Source organism: Syngnathoides biaculeatus, chromosome 18, assembly GCF_019802595.1.
Source record: "Syngnathoides biaculeatus isolate LvHL_M chromosome 18, ASM1980259v1, whole genome shotgun sequence".
NCBI classification, from domain to species: Eukaryota; Metazoa; Chordata; class Actinopteri; order Syngnathiformes; family Syngnathidae; genus Syngnathoides; species Syngnathoides biaculeatus.
In genome coordinates this window covers 1,656,462-1,676,574 of record NC_084657.1, presented here as the reverse complement: position 1 = coordinate 1,676,574, position 20,113 = coordinate 1,656,462, and the positions used below count along the sequence as shown (strand labels likewise).

General features: G+C 39.8%; 1 protein-coding gene across 1 annotated transcript; it reads right to left on the bottom strand.

The window, feature by feature from the left end:
* Positions 1-94: 94 nt before the first annotated feature.
* hnrnpl (heterogeneous nuclear ribonucleoprotein L) lies at positions 95-19,558 on the bottom strand. Its single transcript, XM_061803375.1, has 14 exons — positions 19,404-19,558; positions 18,815-18,933; positions 13,945-14,182; positions 13,481-13,566; positions 13,161-13,257; positions 13,012-13,084; positions 3,963-3,998; positions 3,682-3,750; positions 3,357-3,607; positions 3,168-3,289; positions 1,749-1,950; positions 1,367-1,424; positions 484-579; positions 95-385 (listed from the first exon to the last, which is right to left on the bottom strand). Exons 1-14 carry the CDS (start codon positions 19,485-19,487, stop codon positions 324-326), a joined length of 1,593 nt encoding a protein of 530 aa, XP_061659359.1. The 5' UTR covers positions 19,488-19,558; the 3' UTR covers positions 95-323.
* Between the last annotated feature and the right edge of the window lie 555 nt (positions 19,559-20,113).

Below are 20,113 nucleotides of genomic sequence, written 5' to 3'. Positions count from 1 at the left end.
GCACATAATCAAATCACTTTTTTTTTTTTTTTTTTAAACAGGAAACTGGAATTTAATCATCACTCATCATACTAATAAAGACCTTGTATGGACATTTACTTTTCAATGTGAATTCCATCTTTATTGGAAAACAAAAGCCTGGATTTACATTGAAATATTTCAGATTGTGGGCTTGGTAACATCTAAAAAGAAATACTTAAAAAATAAAGCACAGCAATCCTAACTTGTGTCAACAGTGAGTGAATACTTAAATGGGACATAACAGAACGAGATTATAGTTTATGCAGAGAAATCAAATGTGACGTTGTTTGAAGGGGATGCATTTAGCTGCTGGAATGGTGAGTGGTTGAGAAACACAACTTCAGAGTGTAAGGATAAGGTCCACCTATTAAAAGAAACGCGTGGGTCATTGGTCACATACATTGTGAAGGTTAAGACAATGAAACTAACATTTCGGTCGTTGCAATCTTTGTGAATACTTACTGGGGTTTTTCATCTGGTGATGGTTCATCATTGCCAGGGCTTCCATGGCATCATTAATGGATTCCCACTCAAGCAAGCCCGATGAACTTCGCTCACCTGTCGGGCCACACAAGACAAATAACTACATTAAAACACCAAACGGATGTCATTTTTTTGGGTAGTTATGTAAACTGTATTGTGGTAAATGAGACGTCCACCATTATATGATATTGAGGATGTTTTGTTTCCAGAACTTATAATGGTATCAATCCCTTCAAGAATGCGCAATATTGTCAGTTAGGCGGAACCCTAGCGCCTACGAAACCATTTTTTAGGAAATAATCAAAGTGGCATAATTTGAGATATTAAAACATCTTGTTCAAAAAAGCAACGCTAAAGATGAATATTATATATTAAAAAAAAAAAAAAAAGAAGACGTGGCGTGGATTACCAACCGTATCAATTTGGATAATGAAGGATACATCCAACAGACTGTACAAATTCAAACATTTTTAAAGTGTTGTTTGGGTTACTCATCAGTATGACATGGCAAATTTATGAAACTACAGCATTCTGGAGATTTAAAAAAAAAAAGACAAATGCCTCTCAAGGTGGAAGTTTCTGAAAACACCAGCATTATCATTTCCGTGGAAACGCCGAACGCTAGCTTTAATAAAATATAGGGTATACATGGATCACGTTCATTCGGGAATGGTGGAAAATAGGTTGTTGCATGTTTGTATGTCACTCAAGTTAATAAGCGCCCACAACTCAGATTCTAGATTTAAACATAAGCTGAGTTCACGCACAGTGATCTGATTTTGGATGACAGGGACAACAACCAGGTGTTGACAATTATAAAAATGGCATGGCAAAACATGTTCGACTCATGCTAAATACTCACTCTTCCCACTGAAAAGTTTCACACTCGAAGGGCTCTTAATTCTCAATTCATCGCAGACCTAGAAGGAAAACACCGTTGATGAGAAGACAATATTGACAACTGTAGTTACAGTGGATACAAAAGATTTACACAACCCTGCTCAAATGCCAGGTTTGTGATATCGAAAATTAGCAAGTCATTTAAAACCTTCTAGACTATTACATTGACCTAAAAGTTAGCTAAACAGCATGGGAGTGTGCAGATTTAAGTAATGTGTTTTTCTTAAAATTTTCCCCTAAGACTTCAGTTTATTCTATTATCTTTTTGTTGTTGTTTTTAAAAACAAAAAATTATACACACACACACACACAGTACACTGTAAAAGCTTTGTGGCATTTCTGACCTGGTTGAAGATCTCTTCAGAGATGTCAGGCTGTGCATTAAAAAAATGTAGGACATTTGTGGGGTGCTGGATTCGGTTCTTGGCTGCCTGTTCGGGTGACGTGAAGCGGTTGTTGCGAGAACCATGGAAGTCCTTGAAGCTACTGCTGTTGTCTTCTAATTGGTAGCTCTGTCCTGGTACTATAGCCTGCTGCTTGGACACACTACCAAGGAAAGACAAGAGTTTTTATGTCTAGATGTTGATAATGGCAATGACTAAGGCCCAACTGATATTTTTTTGTTATAATGCCAATGTGATTCCAATATTTGAATCAGAATGCCTTTACTGTAATTGCTTTAAAGGGCCACTGTCGTGAAATGCACAATGTTATTAATGTTATTAATGAAAAAAAACGGCAGCCGACATGGACCCATGTATTTTTTTTTTCCCCAATCACAAAACATTTTGACATATACATCTTTTTGTAACTCCCGCCATGAAAATCTTCGAGGGATTTGTTTTCAAGAAGAAGCAGGAAGTGACGTAAAAGGACAGAAGCGCCCGCAAGTGGACTCGTTTGTTTCCATTAGTTTTACCTCCAGAAAGGTAGCTCGGTTTTTCTTCATGTTAACCAAAATGCCAGCTCGTTGCATTGCTGGACATTTCTCGAACACTTGGGAGGATGGATTTACCCTTCATAAGTTTGCAAGAGACCCGGTTCGTTGTGAAAAATGGCTTGTACGGGTGCAAAGGACGAAAGCTTTGTGGGTCCCAAACGACAGGTAGGTGTGTATACAGCTACTAAAAGAAAAATAATAGTTTGGGGCGGACCACGTAACGTAACAAAAGATCCGCGTACGTATGACGGGTGCTAAATGTGTCTATGTGCGCGTCGGACGGCTGCCGCGTTGGCTCGGCGAAAACGAGCCACCCCGGGTGCCTCATCTCCGCCACAGAAATGGATCGGACAGGGAGGCGGTTTGGCCGTGATCGCATATCATCTGAATATTGCCCCAGTAACTTCACTTGGTTGTGTGATTTTCTCTTCTTCGAAAAGAGTTTCCGTGTCTGAAGGGGCGTGTCACACCTTTTATTTTTTCGGGTAGACATTTAAGTGAATAATGTTATATGTATTTTTCATTACAATATCTATTTTAGAATGTTTATAGGGATGACACTTGACCTTGAACAGAACAATAAAACAAAGATTCCGAAAGAAAAAAAAAATTTGGGTCGATTTTGATGCTGATTGTCTTTTGTGTATGTTTGAATGTGACTATCTTTTCCTTGTTTTGTAGTGTGTAAATAAAGAAAAATGGCAAAAAAAAATGTCCTATTTAAAAAGGGCTAATATCGGCCGCCTGATACGCTAAATGGTGCGGCTAGAGTAAAGACATACATCGTTTTCAAGATGAAAACGTTTAAGACTACTAGCCTTACCAGACATTGAGTTTTTGTCCAAAAAGGAAGTTGTTATTAAGATGAGAAATGGCCCTGTCCACAGAATAGCAGTCACCCATCTCCACCATTGCAGCTCCAGGTTTGCTCTTCATAAACTTAACCTGCAGAAATAAGAACATGAAGTTAGAAACATACCAACAAATTGTTAAAAGCATTTATTTCACTCACCCTTTCCACATTGCCATAGAGACAGAAGATGTTAAAGACCTTGTCAGCATTGATCTTTGAGGGTTCAAGACCGTATACCATAAGTACAGGTGAGTCGGCATGAGGGCCGTACTCGGGGAGTGGAGGCCCATATCCAGCACCATAGCGCTGATTGCCACGACCGCGTCCCCCGATACCAGGCCCCATTCGGTGGGGAGGAGGCGGCCCGTAACTGTCATCACTGTATCCGTGATAGCCTCCTTGAGGGCCACCTTTATGATAAATAATCAACATGAGAAATATTCATAATTTGCACATCAACTTGAAATTGTTTCTAGATTTATACCATAATCAGGTGGGTGGTCCCCAAGAAGAGCAGGTTGCCTCTGGCGTTTGTTAGGATTCCCATTTGGATCTACATAACGTAAAACCATAAAAGCCTATGAAACAGGTTCTAGACTGGATATTATTGTGGTAAATTAGTGATGACTTTGTGTTAAGGGATGTAAGGTGATAGACATGCAACAGAAGGATCTTGAGTCTTAAACAAAGTAGGATTTTGTAACGCAATTTAGTACATAATGGAGATTTCTTTGTTCCTGGATTTGTAATGAAACGCAAACACACCTTGTGAACTGTTCCAATTGCCTTCACCATCAGCATCTGTGCAAGTACACATACATGCGTCAAATAAAAAAAGTTGCAACTGAAAAAAAAAAAAAAAAAAGACATTTGATAATGCCTGAACATTTCTCAACAGCGCTGACAATTACATGGTAATTAAAACAAAATCAAATTACCAGTGCAACCGTTTGAATAACAAAACATTGCATTTGATTAAAAAAAAAAAGTATGCAGCAGTGGGATATCCACAAAAATTTGCCGTTCCAATTTGTTGCATAACAAAATGACTAACTCAATTCATTGAAAAATAAAGGTTCAAACTCTCTTACATCACAATTATTGTTCCACCATATTACCTAATCCAACTAGAGCTACAGTGCCATGAAAAACAATAGGACCCTTTCTAAATCTTTTTTTTTTTTGGGGGGGTGGGGGCAGTTTCCCCACTTTGTCTACTTCCAAACAAATGTAAATAGACAACGTTAACCTAAGGAAAGATAAAGTCATCTGTAAATTGTTATGGGGGGGCGGCGGGGGCGAGGGGGGGACATTCAGCTACCTGGCCTAGTGTCAAAAATAGTTCCCTAAAACCAGTAACTGCTCAGGCCACCATCAGCAGCAACAACAATTGAAATTAAGTGTTTTCTATAGCTGGCAGTGACTCATATCTACGGATATATTCTGGCCCACTCTTCCTTGCAGAATTGTTTTAATTTAGCAAAAGTAGAGTTTGAGCATGTACTGCCATTTAAAGGTCATGTCACAGCAATTACATTGGACTCAAGTTGGAAGTAGGACTAACGCACTCCAAAACCGATTTTTAAAGCCATTCATACGCGGGCATTCTTGGGTTTTAGATCATTGTCCCTGTAAAGAAACCCAAGTACATCAGAAACGGATGTCCCGACAATCTCCTTTGGGATTTTCTGGTAAAGACCAGAATTCATGGTGCATCACAGCAAGGTGTCTTGACCCTGATGGAAAAAAAAATAAGCCCCAGACTATCACACCACCACGTTTGACTGTTGGGATGTTCTTTCTTTTCCTGAAATTCTGTTGGTCATGACATATATAACAAGACATACACACCTTCTAAAAAGTTCAACTTTCACCTCATCAGTCCAAAGAAAATTCTACCTATAGTTTTAGGAATCATTCAGATGTCACCCCCCCCCCCCACACACACACACACACACAAAAGAATTTTTTTTTTTTGAGGGCCAGCTAAGTTTTTTTGCCATGGAAAATGCCATTAATGCAATCCAAGATTCTTCCTTATTATTGAGTCAGAACCTGAACTGAGGCAAGGAAGGCCTCCAGTTCTTTAGCGGTTGTTCCCTTGTGACCCATGGCTGAATTGTCGACGTGCTCTTGCAGTAATTTTGGATTGCAGCATTTTAGCACAGATGTATGAGCTCTTTTGGGAGACTTCCTTTCGTCAAAACAGGTTCTATGGGGCGGCGTGGCAGAGAGGGTAAGACTGCCGCTTCATATCCACCCTCGAGGGCATGTCGTCATTATGTCCCTGGGGAAGACATTTAATGCCGTTGCCCAACAAACGAATGCAATTGGATGTGTGATGTTGGTTGAAGGGGCCATAAGAGCAAAATGGCAGCCATGCTTCCAACTGACTGCCCCAGGGTAGCTGTGGGTACGCAAGTCGCTTAGCACCACCAGGTGTGACTGTGGAGGAATGATTGTGTGCAGTAGTAAAACACTTCTGCCAACAAAAGTGCTATAGATGTAATGTGTTATTGATTATCTACTTTAGCAATTTTCTTGATTGAACAGACCTGGAGGTAATCAGGCTTGGGCGTGGTCAGTACAAATTAACCCAAAAATGCCATTAGCCACACCTAACTAATGACTTTGGGTAGCGGGGCATTACGTTTAGCCAGGCAGCTAATTTTCCGAAATAAAATAATTTGTTTACTTGGTTTAGCTGTCTGACATACATTTGTTTGATGAAAGTGGAGAAACTGAAAACCACAAGACTACGATAGGGGCAATAACTAATGGCACTGTATTTTATCCATCCATTTTCTTAGCCGCTTATCCTCAAGAGTCTCGGGAGTGCTGGAGCCTATCCCAGCTGTCAACGGGCAAGAGGCAAGGTACCCCCTGAACTGGTTGCCAGCCAATCGCAGGGCGCAAAGAGACAAACAGCCACAATCACACCTAGGGGCAATTTAGAGTGTCCAATTAACATTGCATGTTTTTGGGATGCGGGAAGAAAGCAGAGTGCCCGGAGAAAACCCACGCAGACACGGGGAGAACATGCAAACTCCACACAGGGAGGGCCGGTATTGAACACGGGTCCTCATAACTGTGAGGCCAATTCTTTCCAGCTGTTCCACCGTGCCGCCACACTGTATTTTCAGCTTTATTCAAATTATATTACAGTTGTTACCCGTCTTTAAGTATTCACATACCAGTCTCTTAATTATGCCAGTTTGTCAGTTTATTACTGCTATCAGCTAATACTTTAGTACAGCACTGAGTAAACAGCAACTTTTATTGTGGTACAAAATAACTGTAAATTTTTAACTAATACATCAGTTTATTTAACAGTACTTACAGGACCATACATGAAGTATTAGACAGTGGGCAGAAGGGGGCAGTCTTCAGCAAGGATGCCACCCTCCAGGCACAACTCAATCTCCCATTTTTTTTTTTCTTCTTTTCTTCGTTCTTTGCATCCCCACCACCATAGATAAGTACATCCAAACATCCATGCTTGGTTTGTGCTTGTTGCCATTTGATTTTTCATTTCATTTTTTTTTCAAAGTTGCTATGACAAGCATTTCCGGCTTACCGTGCAGACCACAAAGCAGGATTAGTGCATCATTTGAGAGTGGGCTGTCTGTCCATACACACACTGAGCCAAACCTGCATCACACGGGAGGTGTTAAAGGTATCACTTCGGGCCAGTGCAGAAGAGAAAAAAAAAAAAAAAAAAAAAAGAGGAATGAAACAGAACATCACAGATAGAAGGGAAACAGGTGGGAAGGTAAAAGGGAAAAACAGAATACCCGTCCAAAAATGCAGCGCTTTGGAAGAAGATTTTTCTAACTGTTTGCATTTGTACTTGTATGCTTCCTGAATGTTTCATGCTTGTGTCTTCATGGGCCCCCCCGTGGATATTTCTTCTCATGTAAAATTGGGCACTGAAATATTGCTTGGTTTGATGTGGTCTAATGGTGGTTGGTCACTTGTAGAAAAATAGAAGAGGCATCTAGTGCTTGACAGTATATCTGCATGACGATGTGCTGTGATGGCAGTTCCGCACTGTATGCAGCCGTGGATATTCAGCTTGTAGTGGTGCCATGTGTTCGCACATGAAGGTGGAGGCATGTTGTATTACTGTTGCAACGAGAGAGGGCCTCTTTTTCCTGATATCTCCTGTTGTATGTGTTGTCATCTGTTCCCTTGTCAGCTGAGTGTCTGAAAATTCCTCTGTGGATCCCTGTGGTAGTGTTACAGAAGGAAAAGCCCAAGGGCCCCCAGGGCTAGGGAGTGTGGGCGACAACAACCTGCCCAGGCCATCAATGTGCTGTGACAAAAGTGGTTGCTCCTCAAGGATCTGGAGATGTGCTGTACTGGTAAACAGGTGGCGGTGGATGCTTATCAACGTATCAAGATGGGTCTGTGTTGGGTATGGGTGTCTGCGTGGCCGTCTGAGTATTTGTCCCTCAAAATGAAAGCGTGATTGTCCATCACCCAAAAAAAATAACATGGATCCCCTTGTAGATGTCGATGAACTTGATATGAGGACGTACGGCGTTGAGGTTGTGTTCCAGTGTCTGTTGTCCCACTGTGTCCGATATGTCCCAAAGAGTAGATTTACATTAATTATGGCTTTGGGTGTTGTTCTATTGTCGCTGTCGAGGTTGTTGTGTCTGCTTGGGAAATGAAGTGAGCCTGTATATGGGTTTGCATGGTCAAGGACACAAGGAGTACCTCTGGTTTAAAAGGCAGCTGAAATGTAATAGAACACTTCTCCCAACTAGACACCTCAAGAAGTGTCAAGTTAAGTTTCTTGTTTTGAAAATATTTTTTCCTCCCAACCTTGCTTGATTGTAACCTCTTTCAGAAGTGTACCAACTGAAAAATAAATTATATATAGTCCCCTCTAAAAGTATTGGAAAGGCAAAGTCTTTTTTTTTTTTTTTGGGTGACCTATTTACTTTTCTTTGAGAGCGAGCCATCCACTTTTTAAGTGAGAAAACGTATTGGAACGTGATTTGTGTTTCTAGTTCCTCAGGTGTTGGGTTTGGATTGATTACTTAAACACTAGTGCATATTTTTTTAATTATGGGTTTCGCCTGTCAAAAGTGCACTTGCTGTTAGACAAACGTGAGGACCAGAGCAGTGTCTATGGGAGGAAAGCAAACAATTTTGAAGCTGAGAGGGGTTGGTTGGAAAATCGATCAGAGCTATTGCACATAGGATTGTGCATCGTTTTGAGTTTGAACGATTCTAGTCCCGATTCCGGTTCCTTATTTCGATTCCGTTTCCAAATGATTATTGATTTTGATTCTTTTAGGAGGCTGGGTCAGAAAGTTCGCATGGTTTAGATAAAGGGCTTCCAAATTATGAACATCAATTTTCTTAGCAGGCCGCAGCATAGACTAAAATCAACATTTTACTTGGGGTGCATTATAACCAGTATCAATAACAAACCTATTGCCCAACTGACTTACATCTTAAATTTTCTCCATAATGGACAGGGGTGCCTTATAATATGACGTGCCTTATGTGTGCAACAAAATTCCAAAATCTGAAAATGTTATGTGACTACTTCAATAAAGTACAACAAAGCACACTGGTTACATAGATAGCATGCATGCAAACTAGCGTAAGTGTAACCGTGCATGTGTGCTACCACATGGTGACACTCACGGGGCAGTGCCACCAAAATAGGTATTAAGCTAGCGTATGTTATGCCATGCCTGCAGTATAACACACACTGGGCCTTATTTATGTGTTAAATACAAAAATAGCACCCATAACTGAGACGTGCCTTTTAATGTGGTGTGCCTTTTGGTCACAAAAATACAGTCATAATCGCCTATGAGCCAAGTGACTTGATAATCTTCAATTAACATTTGGGTTAAAAGTTAAATATAGGATTGTTAAAACCCTTCTTTGGGACTGTTTAATCACATCAAATGGTTTATATGTGCAAGTTTTAACTTGGCTTCCTGTTGTAAACTTATAGCATTTTATGTTGAAGGGTGCACATCGAATTCAGCATTTTAGTAAAAAAAGTAACAGATTTTTTTTTTCTTTTTATGGATGGACCAAAATTCTATAAAACAGACGCCTTTCCTTACCCATCGATGAGGCACAAGTTTAGTTCCGTGTTTGTGATACTGTGAAACAACTTTTATATGAATTTTGTCTTTGTTCATTGTGATGTAATGTTTCTATGGTGAAGTTTTAGCTCAACTTTAAGCAGTTTTTTTTCTGTCATCGGCTATTACGTTGATTTCAAGACTAAAACAAACATTAAAAACAGTGCAACAATGCAACCAAACGTTTACCTTTTAAACTGTCTCAATATTGGCAGAGACGCGTTTTATTACTTCACTCACGCAAATGACAGAGTGGCCACCATAGAAGCTCTGCACCCTTGTAGACTGAGGCTCGTCATGGAAGGGAGCGCGTCAGATGCTACACAGTGTGAAAGCCTCCTTTGCACAATAGAAGCTTATTTCAAGTGTTGAACTGAGGCAAGTGGTCATTAATTATAATAAAGTTAAAAAACTTAAGTTAAGAAACGCTGTTGGGCACAAGTACATCTTTGTGCGCAGTCTTCATTGTTTTTGCCACCTTTTCTTTGGGGCCACCTGACTAGGCGTCGAAAAATGGGAACAGAAATGTTTCTAATTGAACGTTCCGGGAGAACTGAAATGTTAATCTCTTTTCCAATCGTTTCTTGATTCTCCATCCCTGTCCCCAATTGCACAAACATTGGGCATAGCTAATACAACAACTAGACGCGTTCTAAAAAAGAAAAACTACTGGTGTCTGATATCTATTATTTCACCCAAGGTTATCAACAGCAGTTGATGATATAAACTGTACACGTTTTGAAGAAACACCCAAAGACACCACTCAGGGACATCACTGCCAACCTCCACAGGGCAGGGGTGAATTTATCGCAATCCGCTGTTCCAAGATGACTCCAAGAAATATTTTATACACAGGCCAAGATGCAACATTATACAAACCACACATCAGCAAAAAAAAAATTTAAATAAAAAAAATCTCTAGGCCAGATTGGATCTTGCAAATAACTAATCGGGATAAACTACACTTAAGGTTTGGAACAAAGTTTTATTGACTGATGAGAGACCAATCTTAACTGCCAACAAAGTGAAGGAAAGGTCAAATTATGGAGAAAGAAACGAACAATGGATGACCCTAAAGCCAAGCTAACCAGTGAAGCACCGTGGTAATGTCATGGCTTGCGCTTGCATGGCTGTTTCTGTAACAGGCTCAATGATTGACTCATTGATGATGTAGTGCATATTGGTAGGAGCAGAATTAATTCTGAAGTCTACAAAACCTGATTGTGTGTAAATTCCCACAAACTACAAATTCCTACAAACTAATTAGGAGAAGTTTCATCACACAACAAGTCAAAGACCCAAAAGACACTGCCAACATAACAAAAGACTATGCCAAGGGACACAAGTGAAAGGTCTTAGACTGAACAAGTCAATCACCTGACCATAACCAAATCAATATAGCATCCATTTTACCTCCTGAAAAGGAGACTGGAGGGAAAAAACCCTAGAAACAGTATAGAACTGAGAGAGGCTGCAGTAAAGGTCTGGAAAAATATTTCAAATGAAGAATGCAACAGTCTGGTGACGTTAATGCGTCGCAGACTTAATGCAGTTATTGCAAGTAAGGGTTGCCGCACCAAATACTAAATGTCATTCACATTTATGTTTATTTCATAGTCTGTTGCAATACCTTTGTCCATTTGAAAAGTGGGTGGGTTCAAACAAAAGCTGCTCTGTCCTGAGCTGTTAACACATGTAGATGTAAATACCATGAAATAAAAAATGGAATTGTGAACTCATGTTCATTTTTTTTTTCATAAATCTGAAACACAAATGTCTTCAGTATACAATAAATACAAAGGATTTGACCTTGCCATTCTAATACCTTTGGAGAGGACAGGAGGAAGTTGGTATCTTAACTTTGAATTGACCAAACGGCATATAATTTGAACAGTGTGTCCAATATGTTAAAGATCACACCCACAAAAAGTAATGCCCTTACTTTTCAGGTCTATTATATAAACTGGTGCAAGCTACAAAAAAAATAATTGAGTTGTTCTCATCTAACTGACTGAATTTAATCCAAAACAAGGTTCTCGTGCCTTTTCAGGCCATACTGTAAAATCAATCTGTGTAAGGGTGTCAAAAGTATGGGAGGCAAAGAACATGCTTGGCAAGCAAGCATATTCTTTGTGTAACTTAGCATTGATTAGAATGTTTAAACCACTTTAAACGGGCTATTGCAATGCAACCTGACAATCACAATCCCTTCACCATACTGATCAGTATATCACATTGTCAAATTATATATGAACCACATAAAACAATTATTTCATGCCATTGTCATGGTATGAACTTCATTTGCTGTTGCTCATAAAAACATGTAGTGGATCAAACCACGTTCCGTAATAGTATATGAGGCAGTGGACAGCTGCCAGCACAATCATTTGTATAATCGTATTCTAACCTGTAGAGTGACTGCTAAATTATGCCTGAATCAGACTACAGAATACAAACCCAGATAGATGTCGGCCCAACTTGCTATTCCGAAGATTTCCCAGATCAGGTCAAACATATTTTGTCATGAACGACAATATTTCTGTGATATGACAATCCACAGCCAACGATTTGGCCCTTCAAAGCAAAAATGTTAGATACCTTCTCTGTATATGAACAAACACCTTCTAACATATGTGTTGACGTCGGCCGACAGGATTTACCGAAATTTTATCGTATGAATCAACGCCACTATGTTTATGTACAAACGTTAATGCTAGCACTAGCAAGCTATATAAAATTATGTTGCCTGCTTTCAAGCCATATTAGAAAGTCTGTGAACATTAGGACAGGGTCTCACTGAAGAATGGACAGGCCAAAACTTCCTCTACGGACCACCCGCAGGCAACAACACACATTTACCCCCAACTCAAATACATTGCCACAAGATTTCTGTCACCATGCCAATAGCTGTAGTATCCGGAAGTGATGATACGTTTTATGGTTTTGCCTCCCCCAACAGAATCTGATTTGATAACATGATCATGATACCGAATGATAGTAAAATACAGCATATGGTTATATACTAATGCATCTCATGTAGTGCTGCCAATGTCTGACTGAGATATGACGGGATTTCACGGCAGTCGTCCGATATAGCCCAATCGTTAGAGACCATTCGTCTTGTAGTCTGATCCAGGCATGAAGAGAATAAGTAATAAATAAATCCTTAGTGGCTATAAAGTAGCCATAAGGTACTGACATCAGATACCATTTTGTGGGACCCTTAAATGTTGAGTTTCATTCAACCAATTATAAAATCTCCAATATGTTTGATAGAATGAGCACACTTGCAAGTATTTTCTGGACTGAAAAAGGCAGGGATGTTTTGTTGTGCAGCTGTTTCATGCTCTTGAGGGAATGTGGATCTAAGTGGTGAATGGTGTACTTGTGGATGGTACTGTGACTAGAGTGCACTGCTCTGGATTCATGCATGGGACAAAAAAAAAATGGCTGCCAATGAGGTTACTCCTCATGCCCTCACTTTCTGCCTGCCGTGTAGCAAGAAAAAGGAATAAAACTGTGATTGTACCACAAGAAGAATGCCTTGGAACAATAAAGATGACGAGCTTGGTGAGTGCAAGAACTCAATGTGATCGAAGGCAATATTCCCACAGTAAAGAGACCTAACATCTAAAAACTAGTGGCATGAAAGGTAAAGAGGAAGTAGAAAGGCGAAGGAATGGTGACAAGCCTACCTTGGCCACCCAGGTTAGGGTTAGTGTAGTCCCATGTGTCCTGGTCATTCTTGAAGACATTTAGACGTGCCGGCTGTGGATTAAGTCACAAAAGAAAACACTAATATCTCTACTTGTACTAATAATAAGATTTCCAGATTTGCACATACCTTGGCATATTCAATTTTCAGTGTGCAGCAACCAGAATAGATGTCTGCCCCATTGAGCGAGGCTTTGGCCCTCTGGGCACTTTGGACTGAGTCAAATGTAACAACTGTAAGTTAAGGTGATGTTTGAGCACACGAAGAATTCTGAGTCACTGATATTAGATAGCCGTTCACTAAAAAGACAAAAAAAAAAAAACCCACAAGAATTGAAAAGTTCATATATACTAAGTAAAACTACTTTCTATGATCTTTTTACAAAGGAGTCAATATAAATCATAAAATATTAATTATAGCAAATTTTCACAAAAAACATAAAAGGATATTCAACCATGGCCTGAACACCATTCTTTCTGAAGATGACAATCCGCTGTACAGGACCACAGTTGTTACATACGGTGTACAACACATCCTGTACAGAACAAAAATTTGAACATTTTTTATTTATTTTTGTTTTTAAAAAGCAGTCCTGATTCCCTGCACGCCCAAAGTACCCCTCAAATTTACGATATCAGCCCAGAGCGGGGATGATGCACATATTTGCAATAATGAAAATAAAGTAATAGTTTCTATGGTGGTATGGTATCAATAAACATAAAACTGAGCAAATTTGGTTAAATTGCTGATTTTCAGATATACATGCAAAACAAACTGTATTAAAAGCAAGTCTTTATAACTGTCACTTCAAAATTTGCATGCAAAGAATTACGTTGCTGCATTTTCAATGTTGTATCTGCAAACCGTATTAAAGACAACCACTCATCTTAAACTGGTTTGAAGTATAGATTACCGTGGTGATAGGGTAGATGGGGTTTATGATGGTGAGGAGCAGCACATTGTTCACACTCCGGGTGTCGTCTGAGTCTCCTGGCCGCGAGATCTTTTGGCTCGTGGAATAGTTGATGAAGGCAGGGTGCCCTGCAATGTAAACCTTGTTCTCGGCTGCATATGTAACAGCGCTGGAGGATCCGTTCATGTCCTCAAACTCCACCAAAGCCTGGCGCTTCTTGGGCATCATTACCACAGAACTATGGGGGGTGGGGGGTACATAGATAGAGTCCTTATTGGTGAGAAGCTAAAAAAAATATAACAATCTCAGGCCTAGTAAAGGGAGTTGACGTTGCAATTTATGAATGAACTCCAAGAATAGAAATTTCTTTCTTTCTTTTTTTTTTAACTCTAACCCAAAAGCTTCTTTTTAGGGATGTATGATATTTTGTTAGAGCATTGTCATCACAATGTACGTGTACAAAATAGTTACATCACAGGGTGTGCCGCGATGATTGTGTACCGTGTAGCAGACATGGTCCCGGATCCTGAGGTGCCACGGTGAGTCCCCCACAAATTGATAAACTGCATTCCAAGCCACCCCTTTAACAAGTGTTCTGTATGCTTGATCCATGAGTAAGTACTAACTTGATAGTATTTTGGGTAAAATATGATTTTTACACCACTTTTAAGGCAAAACCTGTGGACTGAATTTGAGAGGATGGACACGTTTTGTCCAATTTCTTCCCTCGTCTTGGACATGCCTCCTGGATATTTAACTTGTGACTCCCGCCTCTACCTCCCCTCCCCTTCCTTTCCTTTTGTTCAAACACAGCTCAGTAAATGCAGGGCTTGGGGATGGAGACTTTGACCGGTGTGATGGTCTGAGCGCTCCCGGTGCTGAAAAGTCTTCTTGAGTTTAAAGCGCATGCGCGTATATTTTGTCAACTTCCGGCCACTCTGAAACATCCGCATCCATGCTTCAACGTGTGGCATTACACAACTTGTTGCCGAGTGTTCATGTTCACTATGGACGTCTCAGAAAGAGAACACAGTGAACGTACAGATATGTGTATACTTTTGTTTTAAGGTTAGGTTGGGGTGGGGTAACAGTTAGGATATAACGTATGTTAGCTCGCTTTATGTTGAAGAAGGGGAACTATGAGAGCGGGGCATTTCCCAGTAACCGTCTACTACATACCCAGAATTCCCCTGTTAGTAACGCATGCGCATTCATCACAAGGGGACTTTTCAGCACGAGGTAGTCCTCAGACCGACACACCAGCTTCCTAGCCTCCGTGGATCATCACTGGTACGCATCCTGAATAGTTTGCTGCTCAGGTACCACATATGCTCCCAGTCAAACATGAGTTCTCTGAACTACCTGACGTATCGCAAAAACTGGCAAAAAGAGAGAGAGAGTCATGTCCTCCCAATGAAGCGTGATAACTTCCTTCTTTCCTTTTCCTGCCTGTTTTTTGACGCACATTTTTTTTTTGTCTTCTGCCAAATCTGCTTCATTTTACTCCTGTGATCGATCGCTCTTCTATTTATCTCTTTAACCATTTGTGTTATTTTCTTTCTAAAGTTAGAAGCCTGGTGTTTCCTTATAGATCCCTTGGAGATATTAAATATTCTATCAAATTCCACACGTTGCTCATGAAGCTTCTTTAATCTAGGATTCATGTTTCATACGACATAAACTTTCAATTAGACCGATAAAAGGTTTGTCATTGCTTTTTCCTTAACTTTGTACTTTTGTTTAATTCTGACAGTAAACACCTATATGACTAAACCAGAAGTGAACACAGACGTTCACCTTTGACGACTATTTCGTTAAATAAATTGTTTTATTCAAAAACGCTACAAGTGCAATAAGCAGTGAATGAACTGGGTGCTGCATTTCCTATTTCGCTCTTTAAAATAAAACTATGCGAGCACGAAATTGAGTGGACAAGGCGTGTTCAGGAACACTGCATAAATGGGATTGAATGTGTTCTTTTCTTAAAAAAGTATATAATTACAATTTAAAAAATGGTATCAGAATGCTTTAATTTTAACACTGTACGATCACAAATAATATCCAATGTGTTTTGTAATGTAAGAATAGATAATTGTTAATATCGTCAAGCAGACCGCAAAGAATGCAAAGTTAATGTTCTTTGGTCTGTCATACTGTGTTGTTTTTGTTTGGACATTAAGAAGAGAAGAGTTTTTGTTTTAATTCCTCATTTGAAAAAAACATTCAAGTAACTTTTTCCTCGTTTTTGAGATTATATGGTGAATGCTGCGGCTGGCTACAATGGTGGACAGAAAGAATGGCAGCAATGGCGAAATGAAATGCCATGATATTGAGGGTAAAAGCTCATCAGCAACATATTGAAAAATACAATATTTTTCTTAAAGAAAAACTGTTTTTGGACTGGTGAATATGGTTGGCAACCGCAGCAGAGGAGTTGGATGAAGTTATACGAGACTCATTCAACACGTTGTGGCATATGACTGACAATGCCTACCGCGAACTAGTCGCAAAGCTAAATAGTTGGTCGTAGACGAGATGTTGCCAGCCAACGTGTGGATAACATCTTTCATTCAAGTGATCGTGATAATTAAAGCAAGTCATTTTAAACTTACAAAAGAAGAATTTTGGCAACTGTCTGTTTTGGCTAGAGGGAAAATGCATCCACTGCCTACTTTCTTTACCTTGTAACTAAATCTGCAATCTCAAAAAAATAAAAAAATAAAATAAAAGTGGGCTGGACTGTTCTCAAATAAATTAGATTTTCTTTGATTGGATGATTCATTTGGGATAGTACAAGTAGAAAGAGATCAAATTGATTAATCAGTCATTTGCATTGTCACAAGTAAGGAAACATAACCAGAGTCTGTGCCTTACTAGGTAACAAATAACAGCATCTGAATACATTTTGAAAGTAACCCACCTCACCCTACATGGAAAATTTTATTTAATTTTAAATGTATGTGTGTTACTACTAGTCTACCCGGGTTGACAAAAGACTGGCAGCGCCATGCAAAAAAACAAAATAGTTGCGTAAAAGCAAATACAGTGGTACCTTGACATACGAGTAACTTTACATAAGAGTTTTCCCAGATACGACCCGCGGCCAGGAAATTTTTTTGCTTTGTCTTGCGAATTAGGATTTGACACATGAATGACTGCCGGTAGATTGTGCTGCGATCGTGAAGATGCTGATACATACAGGTTCCGCGCAGCTTTTGGAGCTTCATTCAGACTTTCCATGTGTGTACCTGAGCTCGGTAGCATCTGTGTGCAGCTGTGCTCACATTTTATGTTGCATTTAGTGAATTTTTAACGATGCAGCCCAAGATAGCAATTGACCCCTCCGTGGATATTGGGCAATCCGCGTCGCTGACCAATCAGAGGCCAGAGATCTGCATAAACCAAAGCCCGTTTTTGCTCCCGCCATTTTCTCAGACAACATTGCATGGTCCAGTATAGGTTTAGTTAGCGTTTTATCGCGTATTTGGGTTCTTTAACAATAGATATGGTTAAGAGGTGTCGTCACGGACTTTGTAATAGTGACGACGGGTATCCTGAAAGGCTAGTTGGTGGAGTTCGATTCGTACCCTTTCCAAAACCGAAGACCCAGTGCGAAAAATGCCTTTGATGGATCAAACTTTGTGGAAGACCGCATCATCAACTAAATCCATCTAATATCAACCGGAACAGATATGTTTGCACGAAGATATGCCCTATATTTGATTTTCAATCCACGTCTCGTATAAATGAATGAGACGTTCTCCGCTAGCATAACATTGCTGCGTGTGAACGATTGACACACTTATTCTTTGTTGAGAGATATTTAGTGATGATCCGACTGCACAAACGTGTCGCTTTGTTGCCGGCTCGCGGCCTAAGCTTAACTAGACTGTGTTTGCACGAAGATATGCCCTATATTTGATTTTCAATACACGTCTCGTATAAATGAATGAGACGTTCTCCGCGAGCATAACATTGCTACGTGTGAACGATTGACACACTTATTCTTTGTTGAGCGATATTTAGCGTTGATCGGACTGCACAAACGTGTCGCTTTCTTGCCGGCTCGCGGCCGAAGCTTAACCAGATTGTGTTTGCACAAAGATATGCCCTATATTTGATTTTTAATACACGTCTTGTATAAATGAATGAGACGTTCTCCGCTAGCATAACATTGCTACGTGTGAATGATTGAATGAAATCAGAAGCATGGCGTCTCTCTCAGTTAAGAATGTATTGTATTTACAATCTATAATATATCGTTGATTTGAATGAAATCAGAAGCATGGCGTCTGTCTCAGTTAAGAATGTATTGTATTGTATTTGCCATTTTTATGAATTGTTTGTCTTACGTCAGCGCACGTGGCGTGACGTCACTTCAGGAGGCATGGTTAAGTGCCCCGTACGGAGGGGTCAATTGCTAAGGAAAGCGGTGAGAAGAAGAGAACGATGTTGAGAGGCTTCATATAACAGTAAACATTCTAAATGTTGTATAAAACAAGGATAGGTTTATTTATTATGATTTCATACTAGTCTTTGTATATTTATTTGCAAGGTAATGTTATTTTTTCGGGGGGGGGGGGTTAAGATAAAAAGAAGAAAATGCCTGCAAATCCAATGTTCAAATCAAGGAGATTATAAAGTTTATTCGAAATTCATATAATAATCAGTTACCCCACCAGGGTCTGACTTGATAACATGATCATGCCACCGTTGTACATGCATGAGTGAGGGGAATTCATGGTATGACAAAAATGTCCATGAGCTACACAAGACAAAAGGTTGGGGCTCGGGACCATTGCTGTCAGAAACGTACAATAACAATACATTTTATACTTTTTATACAGCATATTCCTTAGGGGTTGCATACCTGACTGTTCCAAACTCTTGCAAGGCTTCCACCAAGTCAGTCTCCACAATACCATCAACCAAGCCCCTGATGTGCACAACCGGCGAGGGTAGGGGTTTATGGGGATCATCGTAGCTCTCCTGAAAATAGGTTCAACACAATGACGCTTGATAACGATGTGTAAAGCAACGTGGCAAATTACTTTACCAAGTAAAACGACGTGCGAAACTCGGCGCAATGGGAGTGAGTCCCATGAATTGAGCTAGCTAGCTAGCTAGCTCGCTAGCATTAACGTAAGCGTTACATACTAGCGACTATCAGTTGATTTAGACATCAAACTTAGTAAACAAACTGGTCTCGCATTTCTGGGCTTTATCAATGTTTTACTATCAATGCACGAGCTACAAAATTATTTAATTTGCCCAGGAAACGGAGTAATTTAAAAAGCCCAAAGAGTGTATGGTCACAATTGTGTTTGCTTAGAACGGCTAATTTTTAGCTACTCAAAATGAGGGTCTTAATTTTCAATATAGTAGCCTCCAAAGTCCGATTTTAGTCCGTAAATAATTGTATTCGCAACTAAATAGTGCGGCAAGAAGGCTCGCCCGACCGTTGTCATCCCTCCGTCCTCGGTTTTCTGTCGTTTTGTAGCTCTGCCGCCTTCTCCGTAGTATCGGCCCGCAGCGGTAGCCATGTTGTTCTGCCTCTTGTGCTCGATAAATGTTGCATTCACAGGCAATGGGACAACGTACGCTCACATTGGAAATGAAAGGTCATTTTAACGCAGAGAAATTGCTTACAGTTTTGAACAATTTCATTGTTCATCCAGTAAAGCAAATATTCCTGAACTCTTCACATTTTGAACAGGAGAACATATTATATTCAAAATAGCAGGGTCTACATATACGGAACTGCATTCCATTCCATTCGCCAAATTACAATAATGTACAGTATGTGTGCTGTTAGTCAAGAATTGGAGACAAATACAAATAATTCATGCAGAAAATACATCGCAACAAGCACTGAACGTGTAAATTATAGTTGTCCTAAGACTAAACTTTGTAAAATATTCAAAAACAAAAAAGCTTCACCTTCCTTCTCGCCCAGAGTCGGTTTGGAGAGGCTCCAGCACGCACCAATGAGAAGAAGATTACAGAAAACAGATGGATTTTGTTGATTTATCTTCCTCGTAATTGTAGAAACATTTTATTTTTCATCACTGGTACATTTTTAAATACAGTGCCACGAAAAAGTATTTGCCCCCCTCCTGATATCTGTATTTTTTGCATGTCTAACACACAGAGGTTTCAACCCATCAAA